At 41.8% G+C, this 27530-nt stretch overlaps 1 protein-coding gene across 19 annotated transcripts in view; it reads left to right on the forward strand.

Annotated features, from left to right (window-relative positions):
• The window catches only part of ATE1 (arginyltransferase 1), a 102928-nt gene that overhangs the window by 46453 nt on the left and 28945 nt on the right, over positions 1-27530 (forward strand). For 15 of the 19 annotated variants that reach the window (XR_014789457.1, XM_084846034.1, XM_084846035.1 and 12 more), the window contains one exon: positions 5083-5182. The exons of the other annotated variants lie outside the window; for them this stretch is intronic. Coding sequence is in view for 14 of the 15 variants with exons in the window: in XM_084846034.1 (XP_084702160.1) it covers positions 5083-5182 (100 nt within the window). In the remaining variant the exon portion in view is untranslated. The remainder of the gene's footprint in view (positions 1-5082; positions 5183-27530) is intronic. 19 annotated transcript variants of the gene reach the window in all.

Genomic DNA, 27530 nt, shown 5'->3' on the forward strand with positions numbered 1-27530 from the left:
CTGAGGAAAGAAGGGAAGCGAAAAGCAAGGGAGAAAGGGGAAGATGTATCCAACTGAATGCAGAGTTCCAGGGAATAGCAAGGAGAGACAAGAAGGCCTTCTTAAATGAACAATGCAAAGAAATCGAGGAAAACAATAGAATGGGAAAGACTAGAGATCTCCAAGAAAATTGGAGATCTCAAGGGAACGTTTTGTGCAAAGATGGGCATGATCAAGGACAAAGAAGGCAGGGACCTAACAGAAGCAGATGAGATTAAGAAGAGGTGGCAAGAATACACAGAAGAACTATACAGGAAAGATCTGAATGTCCCCTGATAGCCATGATAGTGCAGTCACTGAACTTGAGCCGGACATCCTCGAGAGTGAAGTCAAGTGGGCCTTAGGAAGCATTACTAACAACAAAGCTAATGGAGATGACAGTATTCCAGCTGAGCTATTTAAAATCCTAAAAGATGATGCTGTTAGTGCTGCACTCAATATGCCAACAAATCTGGAACACTCAACAGTGGCCACAAGACTGGAAAAGGTCAGTTTACATTCCAATTCCAAAGAAGTGCAGTGCCAAAGAGTGTTCAAACTACTGTACAATTGCGTCCATTTCACATGCCAGCAAGGTGATGCTCAAAATCCTACAAGCTAGGCTTCAGCAGTATGCAAACCAAGAACTACTGGAAGCACAAGCTGGGTTCCGAAGAGGCAGAGGAACTAGATATCAAATCACCAACATTCGCTGGATCATGGAGAAAGCAAGAGAATTCCAGAAAAACGTCTATTTCTGCTTCATTGACTACGCTAAAGCCTTTGATTGTGTGGATCACAACAAACTGTGGCTAATTCTTAAAGAGATGGGAGTACCAGACCACCTTACCTGTCTCCTGAGAAACCTGTACGAGGGTCAAGAAGCAATAGCAAGAACCAGACATGAAACAACCGATTGGTTCAAAATTGGGAAGGAGTACGACAAGGCTGCATATTGTCGCCCTGCTTATTTAACTTATATGCAGAGTACATCATGAGAAACGCCGGCTTGGATGAATTCAACCCGGAATTCAAGGTCAGAATTAAGATTGCCGGGAGAATTATCAACTACCTCAGATATGCAGACCATACCACTCTAATGGCAGAAAGCGAAGAGGATCTAAAGATCCTCTTGTTGAGGGTGAAAGTGGAGAGTGCAAAAGCTGGTTTGAAACTCAACATTAAAAAAACTAAGATCATGGCATCTGGCCCCATCACTTCCTGGCATATAGAAGGGAAAGAAATGGAAGCAGTGACAGATTTTACTTTCTTGGGCTCCAAGATCACCGCAGACGGTGACTGTAGCCATGAAATTAAAAGACGCTTGCTCCTTGGGAGGAAAGCTATGGCAAACCTAGACAGCATAGTAAGAAGCAGAGACATCACCTTGCCGACAAAGGTCCGTAAAATCAAAGCTATGGTTTTCCCACTGGTAATGTATGGCTGTGAGAGCTGGACTATAAGGAAGGCTGACGACCGAAGAATTGATGCTTTCGAACTGTGGTGCTGGAGAAGACTCTTACGAGTCCCCTGGACTGCAAGGAGGTCAAATCAGTCAATCCTAAAGGAAATCAACCCTGACGGCTCATTGGAAGGACAGATACTGAAGCTGAAGCTGAAATATTTGGCCACCTAATGCGAAGAGAAAAGTCACTGGAAAAGACCCTGATGCTGGGAAAGATTGAAGGCAAAAGGAGAAGGGGACGGCAGAGGATGAAATGGCTAGATAGCATCACCGATGCGATGAATATGAACTTGAGCACACTCCGGGAGAGAGCGGAGGACAGAAAGGCCTGGCGGTCATGAAGAATCGGACACGACAGAGAACTTTGGCTATTGGGCGGTATAGAAATGAAATGAATAAATAAATTAACGGCTGAACAACAACAATACAGAAGAACAAGTCTTGCTGAGAAAGAATCAGTATGATTTTTGCAAGGCAGAGTCCTGTCTCACTAACCTTTTACAGTTCTTTGAATGTGTTCAGCATGTAAATTGTCAGGGTGGACACTGAGCCCATAGAATCCCAGAGTAGTTCTGATTCTGAGGAAGAGCAGTCGCTCCTGGGAGAGGAGCGCGCTCCTCTTTCCCAGGATCAATAGCTGACGGAGATTCCTCCCACCAGCATTCCTAGTTTAGTTAGCAGTCCAGGGAGTTACTGAGCACAGATAGCAGACTTGGTGGATGCGCGACGCAGACACAGAGAGCGGCGCCAGATGGAGGGCGCGGAAAGGAGGCGTAATGCCAGGTTGGCGCGCAAACAATGGCTGCGCCCAGAGGATCCAAGGGAAGAGGGGAGGGACTCTCCCTAGTCCTTAAATTCAGGGGTCTGCCAGTAATTCCCTTTCAAACGGGGACCAACTGTTCCAACGTAGGGCATAGGTACTGTGCTGCTCAGAACTAGTTGCAATCGGTATAGTTAAGTTGTAAAAGAAGAATAAAGCTTTGAAAGGAATTCCTTTGTCTGTGTCTGGACTTGGCTACTGGATTAGACTGAAAGAGGCCTCCAAGGTGCCCTTGACATAAATAGAGGTGATCTAATATATATTTTATACTTGAACTAAAAAAACTTTTGACAAAGTCCTTCCACAAAGGCCTTTAAGTAAACTTAGCAGTCATGGGATAGAAGGATAAGTTCTTTTCAGTAACTGGTTAAAGAAGAGGAGCAGGCAGTAGGAATAAACAGACAATTTCCACACTGGAGGCAAGCAAGAAGTGTATTGGACTAGTGCTTTTTAACTTACCCATAAATTATCTGAAATTGGAGGTGAGCGGTGTGGTGTCATGTTTGTTGCTGATACTTAATAATGTTATCCAATGGAGACTGCCTGCAAGCGGCCAGCCCTGCTGATTCCCTTCTGCCCAATGCATGATGAAAATGCAAGGGGAATGAAGAGCTCCAAATTGATCTCTTCAAACTGGATAAAGGGATAACAAAATGGCAAATGAGGTTCCATTTGAGCAAGTGTACAATGATGCACATGGGAGCAAACAAATTAAAAAAATTAAAATTAACAATTATACATTTGATGTATTCTGAACTGCAGTGACTGATCAGGAAAGATCTTGTAGTTGTAGTGGATAGCTCCATTTTGACCCAGTGTGTGGCAGCTGTAAAAAAGGTGAATCCTGCTAAGGATAAATTAGGAAAGGGATCAAAAATAAAACTGTCAGTATCCTAATGCCCTTATACAGACAGGTAGGGATGTATCCAACAGGAGCTTTGCCTTAGCCCCAGCCATCATGGCCAGTGATCAGGGATGATGCCTCTTGTAGGCAAAGCATCTGGAGGGACCCAGGTTGGGGAAGGCTGCCATAAGAGAAAGTAGTTCTGCTTTTTTTTATATTGGTGCACCCCATTTTTGCTGATCTCCTTACTGATTGCACCTTCATGCCATATCTCATTCTGTTCCAGGGGGGTTCCCGTCCCTTGGAAGCAGCTTTTCAGAGGATGGCATATTTGAGATGGGGGAATTGGCAACTTGCCTCTGCCCTGACTTGCATATGGCAAATCTCTTTCTGCTAAGGCAAAACCGCCATGGGATACAACCCATAGTCCAGCTGCACTTGGAATACTGATCTCAACTGTGCTGGAAAAAGCACAGAGAAGGGCAACGAAAATGGTCAAGGGGAAAGGCTGTGGGGAAAGGCTATATAGTTTGCGGCTGTTTAGTTTAGGAAACAAGATGACTATATTATGCTTATGAAATTATGTATCATATAGTGAAAGTGGATTGAGAGAGGTTTTTCTCCCTCTTCCACAATAGTAGAATTTGGGGTCATCAAATGAACTTGAGTAGCAATAGATTCAGAACAGTCTAAAGGGAGTACTACTTCATAGAACAAATAATTTATTTATGGAATTCATTGCTGCAAAATGTGGTAATGGCACTAGCTTAAGCCACATTTAGAAGTGTTTCTCACTCATTGAAACTGCTTGTGAGGGGTAAGCAGGGCCATGTTGACCAGCCCCATCCCTGACATGTAGCCCACAGTGACCAGTGTGAATATCTGTAGGGAGGAGGTCTTAATGAGTACACCAGTATGTGTGAAGGCTGCTGCACAATCTGGAACCTAACTTCAGAACATTCCAGTTTATACAGAAGCCTCTACATGTACAGCTGTGTTCGCCTCTCCCTCCCTGCACATGTTTGCACTGTATGCACAGATGTCGGGCTAGTGGGCACAGGTTATGTTGGGGTGGGGATAGTCAAGGTGGAATGGCTACCCCCTGTTAACAGACAGTTTTTGCTTGCTAAATATAGATTCCATTACCATATAGTGAAAAATTAAAGCAAGGGCTAGGGCTGGAAGACTAAATAGCTATGCTATTACAAAATGAGGAGAAATTGGCAGTTGTGTATCCCTCACTGTCCCACACATCACTGCGATTGTTGTCTGAACTGAGATGAGCAACTGTCTCCAAATAACTGATGTGGTTCTATAGCTTTCCCCATTACATCTAGTCTCTTGCTGAATGAGAAAAAGAGAACAACCTACAATTTTTTCTTCCAACATATAAATAGGATGGGTACTGAACAAGCACTCACTAGATACAGAAAATAGCATCTACTGCATGTAGATAGATATTTGCATGTAAATTACTAGAACTCATTGGAAGTTTCTCGTTGAAACTTGTTGATTTTAAAATTCTCTGAAGGCTGCATGTACTGTTTTAGTCTGATTGAATACAATAACTGGGCCAGACGTCTGTAGCACATTGGTGCATGAATATTAAAAGGAAACCTGTTAAAAGGGTGCCTTTAATCACTTGCAATTTGAATTTCAGATTAGCTTCTTGGCAGGACAAAATGCAAAATTGGCTCTCTTAAGTAAAAGAGTTGGTGGGTTTGTTGGGTTTTTATATAGAACCATCTCTGCTCTTATTATTCCCATTCTTTACTTAAATGTAATCATTCCTTTAACACAGGCCAAAATTTAGGTCATTCAGATGTGTGTGGGTTTGTTTGTTTCTTTGCTTTATTATAAGAGCTGCTTGCATCTGTGAACACATCTATCCAGTATTATCTTTTTATCCATTTAGAATGATTGCTTCTTTTACAGGGAAATTGCTTTTACTAGGCAACTTCATGAAAAGGCCTCTGACCTAAGCTATTACTACATGGGATTTTATATTCATTCATGCCCTAAAATGAGATATAAGGTAAGACTGAAGTTGCTTTATTAGCAAATCTGAATTCAATCTGATGTTTGACTCAAGTGTTTCATGTGGTTATGACAGACGTGTGTATTTCCACTGACTTCCTCCCTGTTTGTGCTTGGCCACAATGGGCCTGGCTGCTGTTCAGTTTGGTTCAAGTGCTCAGACTATTTTACAGTTCTGTCTGCATAAGATGTATGGGCTGGGATAGAATCCAAAGAACTGAATAAGCTTTGGCTAATGGGCAGTATAGAAATGTAATAAAATAAATAAATAATATACAATAAACTAGTTCTGTATGCCCGTGGAGATTATGGGTTTATAGCTGCCCCCATGCCACCTAGAAAAACACTTTTGAAATGGAGGGGACTTTGAAAGCAGCTTGTGATATTGGGTAGGGATGTGCTGCTCAAAAAACCCCAAACCTGATAATTCCAGTGGGTGGATCCTGGTTAGTAAAAAGTAACTTATTTAGCATATTTTTAATGGCTGAATTGTGTGGTGTCTAAGAACAATTGCCTTTGGGGGTTTAGTACTCTTTTTTCCCTTTAGTATGCTGACAAGAAATAAATCAACCATCAGACGGTTAGATATAGAGGTTGTTAGAGGATGTTTTGAAGAATATTTTCAGGGCAACTCGAGATACATAATTAGTGTTTGACTCCTGGATATGCTCACCATATAAAGGAAAGCACTAACTGAAGATATCTTTTCCTTGGGGGAGTGGCTTGCATCTGTGATATTTTTCTAAATCCCGTTAATATTCTAACATTGCAACCCTGTGCATATTTATTCAGAAGTAAGTCTCATTATCTTCAGTGGGATTCACTCGCTAGTAAATGTATTTGGGATTGCAGCCTACATGCTCATATTACCTGCAGACATACATATATTCTATAAATGGAAGTTTGGATATGGATTTGTATGTTATATAATCAAACATTTGTAAGTTATATAATCAGCAGAGGAGCATAACACAGAATTCCTACAGAGTTCCTAAGGGACATTGCCCTGCTATTTTAATGTTTGCCCTTGTAAAAGACTTGCCCAGCAGGTGCCATTTTATGGGCACCTTTGATGGGTAGCCCACATTCCTCCTGCATGGTGATCGGCCATTAAAGATTGCTTCATTGCAATCTGTTGCCCTTCATTGAAAGCTGTGTTGCTCTCTCAGTCCCGGCCCACTGTTCTCACAGCTCAGCCTGTTTTTCTCCACCCCTCGTTACTCTTAATTTCTCCTTGTTTGTTTTTTTCTGGAAAGGGGAAGGGAGTGTCTCAATCTATAACTGCCTCTCATGGAGCCAGTTGAGCGGGAGAATCTCAGTGGGGTGACAGCTAGCAAGCTTTAGGGGACTTTGAACAGAGATTTATGGTCCTGGCCAAGATTGAGTTCAGCGCTCCGTCCAAGTTTTCATACACTTACCTTTAAAGACAAGTGGGGCCAGCTTGGCATTTTAAGTCCCCCAATTGGCTGGGAGGCAAAGCAGGTGGAAATTGGAAAGTTCTTGCTTCTTATGCCATTATAAATATGTTAGTCTTGAAGTACCACAAGACTCTTGTTTTAAGCTTTTGAGTTACACAGAACTCTACTCTCCAGGCTAGGTGTCAAAGAAGTATTTTTTTTAAAAAGGAAAAAGCAAATGTTTTTCTACTATGACTACTAATACATAGGATTAGACTAATACATAGTCTAGAGCATTTCAAGCCAGCAATACTACCTGTTTGGAATTTCTCAAGCTCAACTACTGCATTTTAAGTACCTCTTAGTCCTAATCACTTTTCTGGATGTGGTGAGTTTTGTTATAGTGGTCTAACACTTATAGGTCCTGTTGTCTTTGTTCTATTGTGGTTCATTTAATAGTTTCTACGGAACACGAAAAAGTGGGAGACAGATCCGATTTATATTTAATAATCTGGAATAACTCCCTCCTCCTGTGTTCCATACAATTACTACTGCAGAATAGAATGGTCATTATGCATATCGACATGCATAATGGTTGTGGCAGTTTCTACACTCACCATTTTTTTAAAAACAATCCTGGCTGTGAATACATCAAATTATTCAGCTAAGATCAATAATATTTCCGGGAACCCTTAAAATTTTCCCCCTAATTGTAACTAAGTGTGTGTAATTGAAGTAATCACATTCTTCCCCTGCTTACTGGTGCCCCCATTTCTCCTTATGTTTCTCTGTGTCTGTTTTAGAGTGAAAGCCCCTTGGGGTAGGGACCTGCCATATCTGTCCTTGATAAAGCACCATGTACATAGATGGCACTAGATTATTAATAATATAATCTTACAAGTGGTAATATTCAGTGACTGCCTGTGTGCACCCTTGCATTCGTCTTCGAAATGTAATGAGTTTGAGGATTATAAAATTGATTTCTGTTATGAAAAAGTAGGTTGCGGGGGAGAGGGAGGGGAAAGAATCATGGTGTATGCTCAGAGATTTGTCTCATCTCTTTTGAGATTAAGTTAAAATAATAATTATTTCCAACTTCCCCTCTTTTTGCGTGATTGGGGACCCACATAACTTTAATGTGCTAGAAAATAAACTGTGGATTCATTTTCATGATTTTTGTTGGAAATTGCAGCAACGTCAATACTTTGGATTTGAATAGCATGCTCTGTCACAGCAACATATGAACCACAAGTCTGGGTGAGGAATAGATGTGTGGTTGTGGTGGTGGTTGGAATGTGTAAATGTAAATCTGTATCTTCATTTGGATTTCATGCAGCAAAAAGTGTTCATTTGGCTCTTATCAACTGCATTCCTCCTCACTCCTTCGAAGCAGTCAATGTAGAATTCAGTTTTGAAGCACAAGAATTCCTAATATGTTTGTCTCATGGAATTATTAGATCTGAAATTTTAATTTAGAGAAAGGAGGTAGAGGACACTATGTATATATTTTGAAATTGAGTATTATTTGATCAGTCCTTAAAAATCTAGGGACAACTTTGAACTGCTGTGGTATAGACATAGACCCAGTTCACTCATAACGACAACCCATAGTTTGTTGGGGCCATATGGGTTTGTTGTTGGGTTGAAACTCAGGGTTGTTTCCCCCTCAAGAACCCAGAGTTCTGGAGTTGTGTCAGGAATGAATCTGAGCACGTGAAGATGTCTGGCAGCTCAGATTCGGAATCAGACTAGGAACAGTAAGAACAGAGGAGGCACCCTCCCTAGTGAGCCCAGATATGGTGAGACTTTCTTCCCAAGACCTTGACACACAGAAGGCCCAGCCTGAATGGCTCCCCCATTCCTCCACATGAGAACTCAGGTTTCGGAGGAGGCAGAGGAGAGCAAGGGGCGTGACTTGAGGGATGCAAGAGTCCATCACGGAGCAAAGCAGGAAAAGTTAGGGGCAGGGCTCAGATGCTCCGCCAGGTTGGCCACTCGTGGAAGCCAACATAGGGGGGAGCTGCCCTAAGGGAGGGGCATCCCTGCAAAGCAAGTCTGGCCGAGAAGTACATGCCCAGAATGCTGGCACCTTCTCCAACTTCCCCGTCCATCTCCTCTATTGATATTCATAGATGTGTGGATTAACTCTTTCATTGCAGTCTGTCATTAGCCTGAAGCCTTGTTTCCTGGAGTGTGTTGATTGTGAAGGGAGAGGATGTAGGAATGTGACAGCTTGCATGTCACACCAGATCAACCCAGGAACAGGGTATGCAAAGCGGAAGCAGCAAGCAGGCAGGAGGCAGTGTTCTTGTCACTTCTGCATGGCCCTGACCAAGTATGAGTTAACCATGAGCAACCTGGGTCACTGTAGTCTGTATCCAAAGGTGTTCACCTAGCAAAGTAGTGGTCTGTTGTTTAGCATGGAAAACCACTTTCTCTCCAGCTTACTCTTCAGGCCAAGCAAAATGGCCAGGGAAGGTTCTGGCCCTGCAGGCTGAAGTTGGCATATGCTTTTTATGTTGTAAAAGGAAAGGACATTGGGAAAAGTAGCCTCTGGAACACCTTAATTTTTTTGGCATCTCCCAACTCAGGGGCAGCTCCTTGTGTGCTTATTTTTTTTACTAAGGCACTCTACGCCTTAAGGGAATTGCTGAAGAAGCAGTGCTGGCCAGAAAAGGAAAAGAAAGTAGGGATGTACGAAAGTCACTTACCTTTTAACGAAATTGATTCGCAGTGGGGGGGAGGTGCTCCGTCCCTCCCGCCGAAATTCTAGCCGGGGGGGGGAGGCGCTCTGTCCCTCCCCCTCCGAATCCTGGCCAGCCGGGTCCGAAAATGGCGGCGGCCGTAGCCTCTGCCATTTGTGTCCCTGCAGTCAGCTGTGATAGGCTACGTAAATGTTTACGTAGCCTATCACGGCTGATTTAAAACAAAAACACACGTATGCAAATGGCAGCGCCCATGGGTGCCGCCATTTGCGTTCCTTATTTTGGCACGTCTTAGTCTACATAAACATTTACGTAGACTACAGCGAAAATAAGGGGAACGCTAATAGCGTAGCATCTACGCTATTTGTGTTCCCCTTATTTTCGCTGTAGTCTACGTAAATGTTTACGTAGACTAAGATGTGCCAAAATAAGGAATGCAAATGGCGGCGCCCATGGGCGCTGCCATTTGCGTATGCGCGGTTTTTTGTTTTTTGTTTACTCAGCCATGATAGGCTAAATAAACATTTACATAACCTATCACGGTGTTTTTTAAAATTTAGCTGTGATAGGCTACGTAAATCTTTACGTAGCCTATCACGTTTTTTTGTTTCATTTTCTTTTTAAACTTGGAAATGGCGGTGGTGGCAGCCGGTCGGAAGACCAGCCGCCGCCGCCGCCGAACCGCTGCTGGAGCCACTGCCACCAAGAAGATTCGCTGAAGGTAAGTCCCGTCCCAGGGGGGGAGGCGGGGGGCAGACCGTTTTGCCACCGATTTCAGGGGGCCGAATGCACTGGCATTCGGCCTCCCCGAGATTCGTGGCAAAATTCTCTGACATCCCTAAAAGAAAGTCAGTGTTGGAGGCATCACTTTTGACCCAATGAGTACACCTGCCAGAGCAAAAACGCCTTTCTATTGGATTGCAAGGAGCCCCTCATACCAACTAGCCCAGTTTTGTACAAGCCAATTGGCAGCATGTCAGGTGGAAATCTTTCCCAGGTCTGAATCATCGTTTTAAGATGATAAATCAGAGTCCACTCCATGAAACACTTCCTTCTACTGAGGTGACTTGTCTATACTTCATGGACTGTGCATGTCCACTGGTCTCCTTCATATAATCCGATTCTAACCTCCCTTCCACAATCTGCTGGTTACTATGTGCTAAACTCCTCCTTTTTTGCAGATCAAGCAAGGGAATTAAAGCTGGAATCCACCACTCATGCATTTGAAACTGCCTGTTTCACCTCTCTTTACAATAGGACTGGCTCTGGATAAAATAGCTTCTGCAAGCACATGATATTTGAGGAAAGGTAGTGACCATGGGTTGTGGCCTAAACATGTTGGGGAAAAGGTGGTATCTTGAAGTTAAAATGGAGGCACTATTTTTGTCAGAAAGCTTGGAAAACATTTGTTTCCAAAAAAGCTTTGGTGAGTTGAATGTTAAAGAATGACCACTGTTTGGATTTTGGATGAAGGAAAGATGACAGTTGCATCCTTGCATTTAGCTTAGAGTAGTCTCTCCACCTCAAATTCCAATTTTCATGTCCTTTGATCCTCTCTCTGTCTCTCTCTTTTTTTCTCTCTGTCTCCTTGTGTAAAGATTTTGTCCTTGTTTTTGCTACAAAACTTTCTTCCCACCCAAATTGAACTTCTCACCAGTTACTAAAGTGCAGTGATGTTTCAAAATGTGCTACCAACTGCTGAGCAAGACAGAGTTGCCGTCCTGACAAAACACATTTTTAGTGGTTACCTGGTTTTCCATCTAAAAATATGATACTCATTCCATAATTGTTGTGGAGATATGCTGATCCAGCTTTTGGTAAATATAATTTGTGTGAAATACAGTCTTCCAAAACTTGACTTCTTGGAACTACAAAAAATACGTGAGTTAGTAAAGAGTTGGTAAGGAATTGAAATATGCAACTCAGTACTTAAGGGAGTTCAGCTTGATGTTGTACTCCATAGAAACATAGGAAGGTGGCTTATACCAAGTCAAACTATTTATCCGATATTGTCTGCTCTGACTGCCCAGTAGCTATCAAAACTTACTTTGATCTATCGGACATGGGCATTTCATTTTTGTTTTTCTGTGGGTGAGGCTGGGCCAAGACAGGGTAAAGCAGAAAGGAGCAACACTGGGGTGGAAAAGAGAAGACAAAATAGTTCAGTGTGCATCTTCCTATATTTCCATACTTAGGCTACAACAATACGACCACTTCTCTGGGAGTAAGCCTCATTGAACTCAATGGAACTTAATGGTGCTGGTCATAAGAAAGTCCTGATAAGGGAATATTTTAAAGACATTCCCTCTATAGGTAAAAACAAGATCATGCAAAACACTCAGTGAAAAAAGTGCTGCAAAGTCTGCTTGTAAGTATGAAAGTGTTATTTTGTTATAAATCAACATGGTTTAGTGGTCAGATTTGTACCATTCAAGAAATATATGAAAACAATTAATGGGAAACTTGATTTAAATCAGTAATTTAAAATCACCTGCTTTCTTGCTGATTTAAATCATTGTTTTAAATCACTTTGACTTAAATTAATCTAGCTTGCAGACAAGGGAACCGAATTAACATCTTTACTATCAAGAGATTGTAAACTTCATAGCCTGAGAGACTGCAGCATGCTCAATTTTAAGATACTTGGAATATTACACTCTATTGGTAATCTAAACTTATATTCACTGTAATTTGAGCTCTCCTGGTGTGGTGGCAATCAGATGGGAAAGACCCTGCTCATGTAATTGCAGTATTTAAGTACACTCTGGAACCATGTGGGTTCAGAGCACATAGAACTTCGGATCACAGCATGGAATGTGTCTTGGGGACTTGGTGTGCTGGTTCTTGCAGAGTTAGCAGTTGGTTAGTTTGGGTTTTATTTTCCAGTGGTTTGGGTGAGCTCTTTCTAGTATTCTGTCAACCTGCCCCCCTTCCAAAACTATACAATTATCTAAACCCCAAACTATGTTCCCATGCCTTTTCTCACAATATTGTTGTGTCCCTTAACTGTAAAAGGTACCTTCAGACAGCTTCTACTTTATATTCTTTTGGTTGAGAATATATTCTTGTTTGTGAACAGTTCTTGCCACCTTTTTGTTTTCTCCTTCATTAACCTTATACTTCATTTAAGTTGTCAAAAGATACTCATTATGTTTTTTAAGCTAAGCTTCCTTGGCCTGCAGCATTTCCCAGGCACTTTTGGCATGTACATGTTCATGCAAATTAGTTTCAATGTAAGCCCACAATGTTGCTTTACTTTGGCCAGCTGTCTGCCTTCTCAAAAACTTTTCTGTTGAGTTTGCAGATTTTAAGAAAGTTATACTCTGAAGTGTATAGTAGAACTAATAGTTTCTGAAAATGTTGCATCTTTGTAGGTTTTAGAGATTGTTCTCTAAAACATGAGCAAGGTGTTTTAATGGGAACTTCATCCAGATTTGCATAAAGGCCATAGGAAATGTAATTATTTCAGTTAATCAGGCCATTTCATTTTCATGGCATGGCTTGATATCAGATGGGGGGAACAGTAGAAAGGATTCCAAAATGTCAGGAAAGAAACAAAAGGCCAATTCATCTGTGATTAATCATTACGCTAAATACCTCTGATAGGCTGTGGTCATAAGCAGAAGGTATTTTTTATTATGCAGTGCTTGAGAGCCAGTTCCTGTGGTTAGGTTTTGGGGGATTCAGCAACTTCTCAGTAGCATTGAAAGCTTATGTAGTAGTAGCCTGCAACTCCACATCCGCAAAGTCAAGCTTTGGCAGCCTAAATCCCCTGAGCTCTGGCTTTTTCACAGTTCCCTGACTGTGGAATTTAGTTAACCTTTTTCAGTAAACTTGGCTTCCCTACCTAAGCAGAAATGGAAAACCACAGCAGAGCAAAAGCCCAACAGGATGTTGTTTAGCCACATTCTCTTGTGAGTCTGCCACTATAACACTGAAGGATTGCAAATCTCTTGCCAGTCCCACACACAATGTAGCTGGCACACAGTATTTTCTTGACTTCATCCTATTTTAGCTGACTTTAGATCACAACCAACCACTCACTAAAGTATTGATCCTTATTGGCAGAGCCAGGGACCTGTGATGAGAAAGACCTGTGATATAGGTTTCTCAAACTGGTAGTTTTCTTTAGTGGTTGGTTGTAGTAGGCCAGCCAACACTGCACATCCAGAAATGCTTTAGAAAATGAGTCATTGTTATCGGTGTGTGAAAAGCAGGCATCAATGCCAAATCACTTCTACGTAGGGTGGCAAAGATATGTAGGTAAATGCCACCCTCAAAAATGATCTTCAAGGTCATTTTTAAGGTCACATACTACTGCACAACACCGTTTAGGCTATTTTGGGGAAAACTCTCACAGCTCTGAAAGTAATGAACTAATCTGGACATACTGTGGACCAAAATGAAGGTAGGAACCTTGGCTAGCAAATATATAATAGCAGTAGAGGTTCATCTTTAATGAATGAAGTCCTATAACGGTTCAAGTGGAAGAAAGCACTGGAAATTATGACCAAAATGTGGCTTTGGAATGGTGGACCATTTTAACCATACCATACAGGTATTTCAGGCCTGTTTCATATTTGTTAGCTGGCACATTTCCTGTAATTTGATGTATGGGGTGTCCAGATTATAAGGATATTTACAGAGTTATAACCATAAATAGAAGACATGTCCATACTCCTTAAAGCAGGTACAGGATGAAAAGCACATACTGTAAATAACTTGTAGATACAAATGGACTAACAGAAATGTGAGGTTTGCACAGACAATCATGCACAAGGTTTACAAAGCAAGTCAGCGTCTAATTATCACTGATCTAAAGATGGGATTGTGTTATGTGTTCTGATTCAGCATCTTCCCAATGTGGACTTGGATTCAGACTAGATCACACGTTGCCCCAGGATTCAGGGGAAGCCCTCAGCACCCTCTTCTATGCCTTTTCTATATCTTCCCAACCTGAGGATGTAGCCTTCTTTTCAACATGTGACTCTGAGAAAGGTTCCCTTGCAGCTTCTATCCATTAGCCATGTAGGAGGATGAGACTACACAAACAGCCACTGGTCCTTCAAGAACTGCCTCCAGCAGAAGTGGAGCCATTGAAAGATCAGACTTTGCCAGCTTTTTAAAGGTCTCAGTTGACTGCTGTCCTTTGCTGGGACAACAGCTCTCTTTTTGGGCAAATACTCCAGCAGAAATCACCACCTGAAAGGCACTATCCAGGGTTCTGATAGGCCCTGCCTTGCCTGTCGTGACCTAGCCCTGCTTTGCTTCCGCTTTACCTGATGTAACTCTGCTTTACCTGACGTGACCCAGAACAATCGGGGTGTGTTCATGTTGCAGCTTGCTTCCTTTGGGCCTCAAGCCAAGCCAGGACAGATTGGAATAGTTGGTGGCATTGCAACTGCATTTTTAAAAGGTGTCTATTGCATTTTGTTCTGCATCTACATGTCACTAGTTCCCAAGAGTTCATTACTTTTAATGCTGGGACAGTTTTCCTGAAAGTAAGCTAACCCATGCTCTTCAGTGGTATTTCACCTTGAAAATCACCCATGTACAATTGATCTGGCATGGATGCCCACTTTTAACATGGCGACACTGACACAAGTTAAAAAAAAATGACATTGTGCCTGACCAGCTATTGGTACTTGTGGTGTGTTTAATCCAAAATGTGTAAGAAGGGCCAGCTTGAATTTCCCAGTAAACAGAAGCAAATCCTTAGGAGCTATGCTATTCTAGGAAGATGGTGCGGTGATATGAAGTAATACTGTTCGACTTCATCTAGGGAAGCTTTCTCTCCCCCCACCCCCCCACCATCAGAATATTATGAATATATGTTAAGACCACAGTGATTGGGTTGAATGTGCGTTTTTAGTCCGCATTATTTATTTTGTGTATATGTTAGCCTGCACACAGGCAACTACAGAAACATTCTAGAGCTTTAGTCAGGGAGCTTGCAATTGTTTTCCTTCTTCAGGTTACAGGGAGACCAAGTGATGTATGGTACATTTTGTATCATACTAGGCAAAATGTAAATAAAACATAACACAATCTAGGATGAAATAAATATATTTTTGACTCTTTGTAACCCAGCAAGCTTGAATAAGCAAAAAAATAGATGGTCATTCACACAGGATTTGTGGATTTCTCAGGCAAACTGGTCTCAAGTTTAGATTATTTCCTTCTTTAGGCATATGGAAGTATACTTTTTAAAGCAATCATAAGGTCAAACTAAACTTCCATTTTTTAGGATGAGTTCTATGAATACTGTGGAGTTGGTGTTAAGTAGTACTCATTGCCTCATTTACCAACAAAACACTTCCTCTGAAATCCTCGGTTAAAATTTGTTTTGCTTAATGCTATTTGGGGCCAATCCTATGCATATTTACTTTGACATGAGTATTGAAGAGTGTGACCCACAAGCCACTGCACTGAAGCTTCTCTCCTCACCCCTATCCCGCCACATACCAGCCAGGCAGCTGAACCCCAGGCATACCTGACTCTGGCACCACATGGACCAAGCAACTGTGCACAATCCCACCAAAGCTACTGCAACTGGCCAGAGCAGTTGCAAGGATTCCTTGTCAAGATGCCACAAACTGAGTGCCCGGCCTGGAAAAAGAGAGAACTCTAGCCAATTGCTACACACACACATATGGGAGCAATTGCACCTCCTCCTATGTCTTAAACATTCAGACATTTCAATCTGGATTTCGTCCTGGTTACGGGACTGAATCAGCCTTGGTCGCCCTGATGGATGACCTTTATCGAGAGAGGGACGGGGGAGTGCAACCCTGTTAATTCTGCTCGATCTCTCAGCAGCTTTTGATACCATTGACCATGGTATCCTCCTGGATTGACGTGGGATGCGTATCGGAGACACTGTGCTACAGTGGTTCTGGTCCACCTGCAGGGCTGATTTCAGAGAGTAACATTGGGTCACCATTCCTCGGCCCCTTGGCAGTTGAGCTGTGGGGTTCCGCAGGGTACCATCTGGTCCGCAATGTTATTTAACATGTATATGGAGCTGCTGGGAATGGTCATTAGGGGATTTGGAGCCAAGTGCCCTCAGTATGTTGATGACAAACAACTCTTTTTCCGTGTGACATCGGAATCAGGAGAGGCTTTGCAAGTACTGGACCAGTGCCTGAACTCAGTAATGGGCTAGATGAGGGCCAGTAAACTGAAACTGAATCCGGGCAGGACGGAAGCCCTGTGGGTGAGTGGTTCCTGAGTCTGGGAGATAGGTTCATTGCCTGTTCTGGATAGGGTTGCACTCCCTCTGAAAGATCAGGTTCGTAGTCTGGGGGTACTCCTAGATCCGTCATTGTTGCTGGAGGCCCAAGTGGCTGTGGCGGTTCAGAGTGCCTTTTACCAACTTCGGCTGGTTCACCAGCTACAGCCTCTCCTGGACAGGGATAGCTTGGCCACAGTGGTACAGGCATTAGTAACCTCGAGACTGGATCACTGCAGCGCACTCTATGTGGGGCTGCCCTTAAGGCTGCTCCGGAAGCTGGAGCTAGTGCAGAATGCAGCAGCTCGGCTGTTGTTGGGAGCTGTCCCTTTTCAGCGTACAACTCCTTTGCTGAGGGAACTGCACTGGCTGCCTATTTGCTACCAGGCCAGGTTTAAGGTATTAGGACTAGTGTACAAAGCCTTAAACAACTTGGGACCAGGATACCTGAGAGAGCGCCTTCTCCCTGCCCGGCCCCTGAGGTCATTGGAGGGCTTGTTCCTGGTGCTTCCACATGAACCTATGGCCCAATTAGAGCCCACTAGGAGAAGAGCCTTCAGTGGGGTAGCCCCCTTTCTTTAGAATTCCCTGCCCCTGGAGGTCAGGCAGGCACCAACACTGTATTGTTTCTGGCACCTCCTGAAAACACCACTGTTCCAGGAGGCATTCTTTAATTGACCAGTTATGGGTTTTATTGGTATTGTGTTTTTAAACAAGTATAATTTTAATGTGGTGTTTTATTCTTTTACTGACTTATTTCTTGTGTTCACCGCTCCGAAATCTGTTCTAGATAAAGGAGCAGTATATAAATATTGTAAATAAATAAATAAATAACGTTTTCGATGTCTTTAAACCTTGTTTTAAAGTTTCGGAATTACTCTTTTAAACACCTGGCTATTGTAAGGCATATTACCACTGACACTCTGAAACTGGTGATACCTTTCAGAAACTTTGGTTTCAAGCAACTTCGTTGTTTATCACTTGCTGCATTGTATACCATGAAATGTGAGGCTCCACCTATCGTACGAGTCATATTCTCCACTTGTTTTAGGAAGCAGCAGGATCAAGGAAGTTTTAGTTATTGATGACTGAATGCATTGTGAAAGACTGTTGGCTACATGTTACAGAAGTGAAAGGTAACTTGCAAGAGTAGAAGCCAAGTTCTCTCTTACATGCATTCTCTAGAAAACACAAATGGCTTTCTTTGCTTTTACTCTATTTAGGTTTCTCCCTACTTCTCAAGTATTCATGGCAGTTCACAAAGCAGTAGTCTCACTTAGTCCTCTTCCGTACCATGTGAGGTGGGTGAGTTCACATGAGAAATAGAGACTTACCCAAGATTCCACAATGAAGTACTTTTAGTGAACAAATGCTGCTTAGTTCGCTTCTTGTCCATATAGTTTGAAAGTGCATGTGTATAAGAGGCACGGGCAGTCGCCACAGGCATCTAGGATACTTTCCATGTTCTCCCCTAAAAGCCATGGTGACACTCCACAGCATGGCTCTACTCACTTTCAATGGCAGACCTTGCTAACTTTCTGTAATGTAAACCAAGGCGTTAGCTCCACCCGGATCTTCTAAGATGATCTTCTATGGTTGACATAGCATGGATCAAAGCTTGAGAGATTCCTGGGTTCCAGGCAATAAGGTTTGCAAAACATTGGAATGACTGCAAAGCTTGATTATAGGCAATAAATTGCCTGCTTTCCATAGAGACATTTCAACGTGTAACTCTTTATTAGCTTGGGGATATGTAAATGTGCTCACTGCTTTGTATGCAAGCAATTCATGTTTAAGTCAAGCTAGATGGGAGCTTATGCATGCTTTGTCATTAAGTCAGTGCATTGAATGCATTTATATAAAATGTGTAATGTTAATTTGTTAATAATCTAACACATAAACAGTAGAAATAACGCATTAACCTTCCACCCTTCCATTTTTTTTAAATCTGTGTGTGCTTAAAGGTTTGAATTTCAGGTTAATTGAGGGAGAAGGGAAAGGGGTTAATAGCCTCTGAGTTATTAGGGGTAATTTGACTACTGCTGTCAAAGAGAGCTGCCACAAAGATTAATTCCAGATTCCCATAACAAGCCTGAGACAAACTGTTCTTGAATGAGACGCTAGGGAGAGTTTTATCATGTCTAATTCATGCCCTAGTGCAGTTATACACTCGCTAATCACAGCAGAACACAAAGAAGATTGTCATGAATTATATTGAAACTAGAGGGCAGCTTATATAATGGCTTGTGAGTGCCATGATTTACATTACCAAACGATCCAGAGGCATGTTCTTTAGAAGCATATCGTTTAAACTAAATATAATTTATCTTTCATGGAGCATCAGTTCTTTCATGTGCCATCTCCCATTATAGCTTATACTTGGCTTTGCAAGGAAGTGTAGGAAATATCACAGTCTTGATGTTGTACTGAGAATGAATGAATTGGCTATGTACTTGCATCTGTAGACATCTTTACCATTGCTCAGCAGACTTGTAATTGGTACACATTAAGTTTGAACTAGAGCTAGAATGCACTACATTATATATTGCTAAACTGAAGTATTTCCCCACCTTTCATGGTATAGTGATTCATCTGTTGAACAGCTCTGGAGATTTTGATATTTTCTTAAATAACATCAGTATATTTACAGTATCCTTACACTATTAAGACTTACTGCAGCAAATCAGGATTTAGAGTGAGTTTTCTAAAAGTTGGTTACCCCTGCAATATTAGTATGTGATACAAGTCCAGAATACAAGGGCTAATACCCAGGCATTGCATATAAATGCAATAGCTGCATTTCAAGTAAGAACTGAGGTGTCAGTGTTGATGATAGTCACATCAAAAAAATGTGTTCCTGTGGGGTCCAGAACATAAATTCCATTATTTGAGTTGTCTGTTGACGTAAATTTAAAGCTAATTTAATTTAAATGGTGAAGCATGTCAGATTGTACATGCTTCACCATGTGCCCCCCTCCTCCACTAAACGACATTTATCTTTAACCACTTATTACCTCTTAGAATAAATCCCATGGAAGGGATTACAATAAATCCAGGGTGAATTTTACCTCCATGGTGCAATTTCTCATACAATCTGTTTGGAAACTGATGGAGGTTTTGTTTCATAATATTTTAGAGTAAGTGTTTAACTGATTCAGACAAATGCAACTTGTTTTAAAAGGAACATGTCAGTAGTAACTATGGTGGCTCCTAGGTGTACCATATTCTAGTCCAGTATTGCATAGAATCAAGTAGGTTCCAGGATGGTGCCTTGTTGCCACTAATAGTATCTAGGCTCCAGTAGAGTTTTGAAATGTACTAAAAAGGTGCCAAACAAAAGAACCAGTCTTTATTAAGCATTTTGGTGTGTGTGCAGTTTCCCAAACAATTTTGATGAAGAAAGCCAAAAGGCTTTCACAGAGTACTTTTATTATGGCATGCCTTATAATATTGGAGAGACTGGCAAAATGCCATCTCTGTTTTGTAAGCCTGAGAAGTTAGTTGCATAATTGCTTAGGCTTCTATACAACAGATAGAGAACATATAGCCTGGATTCAATCTGTTTTAAAAGAGCCCTTTCAGCACATTTAGCTTTGCCACAGTTATCTGTGTGCTGATAACCTCCAGGTTACTTACTATCATGTATAATATGTGGGGATGCCTTTGAAGACTGCCTGGAAATGACAGTTAGTTTAGAACATGCTAGACTGTTCTGCTAGACTGCCAATTGGGACTCAAGTAAGCCCAATACAGGAGGTCCCAGGAAGTCCAACACAGTCAAATTTGACTTCAAAAGAAGAAGCTTCTCTAAAATGAGGGAACTGGTAAAAAGGAAGTAGAAAGGGGTTAAATTCCTCCAAAATACTTGGAGGTTACTCAAAACCACAATAACAAAAGCTCAGCTAGAATGTGTACCACAGATTAGGAAAGGTAGCACCAAGTCCAAGAGGTCTCTGGCATGGTTAGCAAGCAGGTCAAGGAAGCTATTAGAGAAAAGAAGGCTTCAGAAAATATAAGTCTTGCCCAAATGAGGAAAACAAAAGGGATCACAAGCTTGCACAAAGGAGTGCAAGCAGACAATAAGATATGCAGAAAAGCATTTTGAGGAGCATATCGCCAACAACATCAAGGGCAACAATAAAGAATTCTTTAAATATATCAGAAGCAGGAAACCAGCTAAGGAGGAGCTGGACAACAATGGAGCTAAAGGAGTACTAAAGGAGGATAAGGAGACTGTGGAGAAGCTGAATGAATTCTTTTCATCTGTCCTAATTGCAGAAGATGTAGGATAGATATCTGTGCCTGAACTGATGTTTTCAGGAAGGGAGTCTGAGGAACTGGGCAAATATTGGTGACAAAAGATGAAGTTACCTACCTTATTGACAAATTGAAAGTGAATAAGTCACCGGGCCCAGTCGTATCCATCCTAGAGTTCTTAAAGAACTCAAATATGAAATCGCTGATCTTCTAACAAAAATATGCAACATGTCCCTAAGATCAGCCTCTGTGCTAGAGGACTGGAAAATGGCCAATGTAATGGCAATTTTTAAAAAGGGATCCAGGAGATTACAGGCTTGTTAGCTTAATGCCTGTTCCAGGCAGGTAAATTGGTTGAAAGCGTTATTAGAGATAAAATGAGTAAGCATATACAAGGACAATCTGTGCTGAAACAGAATTAGCATGGTTTCCACAAAGGTAAGTCTTGTCTCACTAGCCTTTTAGAGTTCTTTGAGAGTGTCAGTAAACATGTGGCCAGTGGCAATTGGGTAGACATGGTTTATTTGGACTTTCAAAAGGCTTTTGACAAAATCCCTCGCCAAAGACTCCTGAGCAAACTTAGCAGTCATGGTATAAGAAGACAGGTCAGTAACTGGTTAAAGAACAGAAAGCAGAGAGTAGGAATAAATGGCAAATTCTCCCAGTGGAGGGATGTACATAGAATCATAGAATAGTATGGTTGGAAGGGGCCTATAATACCATCGAGTCCAACCCCCTGCTCAATGCATACTGGGGTCCCACAGGGATCTATATTGGAACCAATGCTTTTCAACTTGTTCATAAATGATCTGGAATTAGGAGAGAGCAGTGACGTGACCACGTTTGCTGTTGGCACCACATTATTTAGGGTGGTTAAAACATAAAGAGATTGTGATGAGCTCCAAAAGGATCTCTCCAAATTGGAAGAATGGGCATCTAAATGGCAAATGTGGTTCAGTGTAAGCAATTATAAGGTGATGCACATTGGAGCAAAAAAATATCAACTTTGAGTATAAGCTGATGGGATCTGAGTTAGCAGTGGCTGACCAAGAGAGAAATCTTGGGGTTGTGGTGGACAGCTTAATGAAATGTCAACCCAGTCTGCTACCAATTTGGATGGCTTTTAAAGGGGCTTAGACAAATTCATGGAGGACAAGGCTATCAATGGCTACTAGTCCTGATGGCTATATGCTACCTCCAGTATCAGAGGCAGTTTGCCTTAGTACACCAGTTGCTGGAGAATATGAGCAGGATGCTCTTGCACTCACATCATGCTTGTGGGTTTCCCGTGGGCAGCTGGTTGGCTACTGTGGGAACAGAATGCTGGACTAGATGGACCCTTGGTCTGATCCAGCATGGCTCTTATGTTCTTACGTACTTATGACCCCGTGTCAGGAACACATTTCATCAGCCCTTAAGTAGCTGCATTGGCTCCCGATCCATTTCTGGGCAGAGTTCGGAGTGATGGTGCTGACCTTTAAGCCCTTTACAACTTGGAAATAGGATGGCATTCCTCCACATCAGTCTGGGGGTTTTCCTCCAGATGTCTCTGCTGGCTGAGATATGATGGGTGGTGACCAATGAGGCAGTGGAAGTGTACTGTTTGTTTGTTTATTTGTTTTAATCCAACCAATAACGTTCTCAATCAGTTTTGTGGAATGAGGAAGCTCACCTGGTTCCCACATTTGAATCTTTTTAGTGCCAGGTGAAGACAATTTAAAAATATTTTAATGTTGTACTGATTGATTTGATGCTGTTTGTATCTATTCTGTTCTGTATTTTTGTCTTTATATATTGTCCTGATTGTTTTATCGATGTACTTGGTATAAGCTGCCTTAGAAAATGTTACTTGGAAGGCAGTGTACAAATATTCAAATAAATATTTTTGGCTATTATATATTCTTTCTAAAATATATAATATATAAGGCTAAAAACTGGCTATTATATATTCTTTCTCACTTCCTTATTCTTGAAACTGGAAAATACTGAAAATTGAAAGTCCTTGTTTAGGCAAGGCTTGAAACTTGAAAGGAAATGCTTACTTGTCTTCTGCCCAGCTTATCTGGGTTCCTTGTATTCATCACTTCCTTCTCCCGTTCTCTGGGCTTTGAGGAACAGGTTTTTAAAAGCTTAGGACAGTGCTGCATTGCACTGCATTAGCTGTGCGTCCCATTTTTCTTATTAGAAACAGCAGTGATATAGAGGAATGGTAGCAAGTATGGTGGCAAGTAGTTGTAGAGAATTAGTGGGGGGAACAGTAGACCAGTATCAAGGAAAGATGCATGTGTATGTGTGCACACTTCGGTGTAGAGTTGTCCTATAGCATACATCGCTTGCCATCGAACCCTGTATCATACATCCACTTGTATAGCAGGGCTTCTCCACTACCAAGCTTGCAGTTTCTCTCTTAGACTTACAGTGAAGCAGGTATGTTGGTGAGGCAGAAAATCAGCACCATGATATCCCCCAAATTGGCTTTGCCAGCGCCTTGGCCATATTTCAGCTGCTCTTGGGAAGCCTTTCTGAATATTCTCCCACCCTGGTGTAAGAGTGGCCCAACTGGCCAAGAGCAGTTGCATTGATTGCCTATTAATAATAATTCATTATTAGTGCCTAAGCTATGCCAGAGATAAAGGGAGGCTTCAAATAGACCCGTGTAACTTGTAACAATATGTATTTTTAATATTTAAAGTAGGTGAAATCAATTTGCATAAACAAAATTTCCATGAGCCAACTTCTAATGTAGCTCTTAACAAAGAGGTGGAAAAAACAGATCAGTCTGCTGCTTGTTAATTCTGTTCTTATGTACTAAAATTTCAAACTTCACAACAGTTGAATTTTTATTTATTAATTAGAATTCTGTTGCAGATACAAACAATTGGTTTACTATGACTTCTTTGAGAAGTTCAGTGAAGCCATGGATAACACATAGGAGAACAGGGTAATTGCAGCTCTCTTGCTGCGTTTTGTATTTAATCTGTTTTGGCAATTTAAATCGGACCATATGCTCTAACTGTTTAACTAAGAAAAAGCAGTGACATCTTGATTTACTAACCATTGGAATACTTTAGTCTTAATTAAGCTAAAAATGCAGTGTTTATCTTGAGGAAAACTGTAGTCTGGAGTTAAAACAGCTTTAAAATGTATACAATCTAAGCTAGCAATATCTGTCGTGGCAAAGCACAATAGGGAATTTGTTCATAGCACATTTGACTAGGGCTGAACTCGGATAGGCTTGTGATGTGGTCACAACCTTTTTCCTTCCGGTGTTTTGGAAACAATAGACTGATGCTTCAAATGTAGAAATGTGTGGGGTGGGAGAACTGCCTTTGGTAAACAATTTATGCTTTATTTTTATTATATCTATACTTGGAATTCTGCTGTTTTAGTAAAGCATATATAATTCATTCATATGAGGAGAAATTCTGGGAAAGGGGTTATTTTAAATTTTAACTGCCCTAACTATTATTGGGCAGTTAGCATGTCATGTGGAATTATAGTAGAAAAACCTTTGTTCCTCCTTATTAAATACATCAAATTCTAACTGTTTTTAAGGGTTTCTGGAATTTTCTTTTTGCTTCATTGTCTTGCATTCCCAGTGAGACTCTAAAGAGAAACTGTACTGTGGGAGTCCAGTTCTATCCTGGTATTCATGCATTTCTATATATTTGCTTCAATCTGCAGTAGAACCAAAATGGTGAATGGAAGTTTGTTTTTGAATACAGTCCATGAGGAAAATTAAAATCTGCTTTATGGGATTCAGGAAAAATGTGATTTAGCTGTAGGTGTCATCACTGTATTGGGTCAATAGATAAATCACAAAGTCCAAGTGTCACTGATGTCTTTCTGTGAGGCAAAATGCCTAACCAAATAGAACTCCATTCAGCAACAGACCAGCTTACATGCCAAAGACTTGCTTGAATAAAAACATATTTGCCTGCTGGTGGGACAGCAGAGAATTCATCAGCCTAGCCTCTCCTGGCAGAGAGTTGCAAAGCCTGAGAGAAGCCGCCAAGAAGACCCCAGTAAATGTGTCTCCGATGGCAGTGGGACCGAGAGTAGGGCCTCCTCAGAAGATCTTAAAACTTGGGCAGTCTTGTATAGGAGTCTTTGTATAGCAGTCTTTGAGGTATTGCAGTCCCAAGTTATACTGGGCTTTGTGAAGGGGAAGAAAGGGAGTTACGAGAAGTTGCCCCCAAACTCCCAACTCCCTGCAGTTTGGGAAGTGGGCAGACACATTTCCCAGTCAACTGCCACCACCTGTTAACATCCAAACCCAGCCTGTGCCAGGGGATACTTAGACCTTTCAGGACTCTCTTGGGGCACAGAAATAAGTCAAACTGACTCCCTGTATTTCAAGTTGCAAGCCTAAAATTCTAAACAGTAGCAAGGCCAAAGCAGATGGTTCTGAATTTAGTCTGAGGCTTAAGCGGAATAAAGCACACACAAACTTCGAAATAGATGTAAAGTTTATTAACAATCAGGAAAGGAGAAAGGGGTACAAAAGGTGTGCCAGTATCAGATGAAATCAGAGAAAACCCAAAGCAATCAGAGAAACCCTTTAAAACAATAGAGAAACCTTTTGGAACCATGCTGCGGGCAAAAACAACAAAGCACTACCTATCCTATACTTTACCAAAGTAAGGGTCTTCCCATAGAACAGGATTCAGTGCAGGATCCAAACGCTCACAGGCCCAAAAGCCAGTTGACAGACAAAGACTGAAGATCAAAACAAATACCAGAATGAAGACCGAAGAGCAGACAAAAAGAAGACCAAATAGCAACAGTTGCCCCCCCCCAACCTTATACCCCCGCCCCAGGCCCTTGACAAGTGTGAGGTGAGCCTCCCACAGCCAATCACTGTAAGCCTGGATAACTTCCTCAGCTTCCAGGAGGGGAGGAGGGAGTGAAAACCTCTCACTGCAGCCCATCTGAAATCAGTCAGTCTAATTTTGGCAGAAATCCATCTCCGACCTTGAAAGCCTGGAGACTAGAAAAACCTATGATAACGCATGCAGGTGATTTTAACAAGTGCATGCCAGCCCCTCCTCACGAAATGGAACTTGTTACAAGCAGCTAAATCTCTAAAGGAAAAATTTATTTATTGACAGGCTTTAAAAGTCAGAACCAGCACTTTGAATTGTACCTGAAAACAGACTTGTAGCCAGTAAAGCTGTTGTCACAACAGCTTTACCAGCTATCTGTTGCCAGTAAACCAGCCCTGACCAACAGTCTGGCACAGCATTCTGGACCAGATGAAATTTCCAAACAGTTTTCAAAGGCGGCCCCATGTAAAGCCTGTTACAGTAGTCCAAACAGGATGTAACTAAAGAATGTGTCTCTGTGGCCAGATTAGACATCTCTAGGTATGGGTGCAGTTCGGACACTGGCCTCAGCTGTGCAAACACATCCTTGGTCACTGTTGAAACCTGGGCATCCAAGTTCAGGGCTGAATCCAGGAGTATACCCAAACTGTGAACCTTTGTTTTCAAGGGGAGTGTAACCCAATCCAGCACAGGTTGAATCCCTCATCTCTGATCTGATTTGACTGACAAAGAGCACTTCTGTCATGTCTAGATTAAGCTTCAATTTGTTTGCCCTCATCCAGTCCATTACCGACATCAGACACTGATTTAGAACCAGAGCAGCTGCCTTGGATCTCTATGGAAAGGAAAGAGAGAGTTGGTTGTCATTAGCATACTGGTGGCACTAAATCCTAAAACTCTGGAAACCTCTGCCAGCAGTTTCATGTGTATATTAAATACTGTGGGGGACAAGATGGAAGCCTGAGGGACACCACAAACCAATGACCAGGGCATTGAACAGGAGTCCCCCAACACCACCATCTGACATTGCCCTTCCAAGAAGGACCAGAACCACCATAAAACAAGTCCCATCCCAGAGAGATGCCCCAGAGGAATACCATGGTTGATGGTATTGAGAGGTCCAGCAGAACCAACAGGGACACATTCCCCCTGTCCAGTTCCTGGTATAGATTATCTACCAAGGCAACCAAAGTAGTTTCTGTCTCCTAACCAGGCCTGAAGCCAGATTGAAATTGATCTAAATAATCCACCTCATCCAGAAACCCTGGAGACAAGCCCTGAGACACCATTACATGCTCCAACACCTTGACTGAGAATGGAATATTGGAGACTAGCTGTAAATTACTCACTGGCTCCTTCAGACAAAACAGAATTAGAACTTGCCATAAAGAGGCATTCAACCACCACCCTTACTCCACCACCCCTGGGCTGCTTTTATAAGACAGGTAGGGCAAGGGTCCGGCACACATGTGGTAGACCTCACTTCTCCAAGGATCCTGGCCGCATCATCAGGCTATATTAAGGTAAGTTGTATTAAGAAAAAATATTGTGAAAAGTTCAACTTTCAGAGGCAGTCATTTAAACTTGTGCACCCCCTCCCCTTTCCCACATCAAGCCTAGGGCTTTAGTACAAAGGAGAAAATGCACAAACTAAAGTGGTTAAATATAGCAGACACAAAATATCTAGTAAAAGATTACTTAATTTTGTTTCCTTTAACCCACTGACCACGTGCATACTTAAAATATTTGGTTTCTTAGAGTAGTTCTTTTTATTCTTGTCAGTCACTTGGATATTATTGTTTCAGCTTTGAATAAACATTCAGACATCTTACCTCAATAAAGAATCCATAAAACGTTCTATTTCTGTCATCAACAGTCTGGAACCAAGGTACAAAACCTGTTGTAGACTAAATAATATTTATTGGTCTTG

Source organism: Heloderma suspectum, chromosome 3 (assembly GCF_057233095.1).
Source record: "Heloderma suspectum isolate Gila_16-S chromosome 3, 16-S_ref, whole genome shotgun sequence".
NCBI classification, from domain to species: domain Eukaryota; kingdom Metazoa; phylum Chordata; class Lepidosauria; order Squamata; family Helodermatidae; genus Heloderma; species Heloderma suspectum.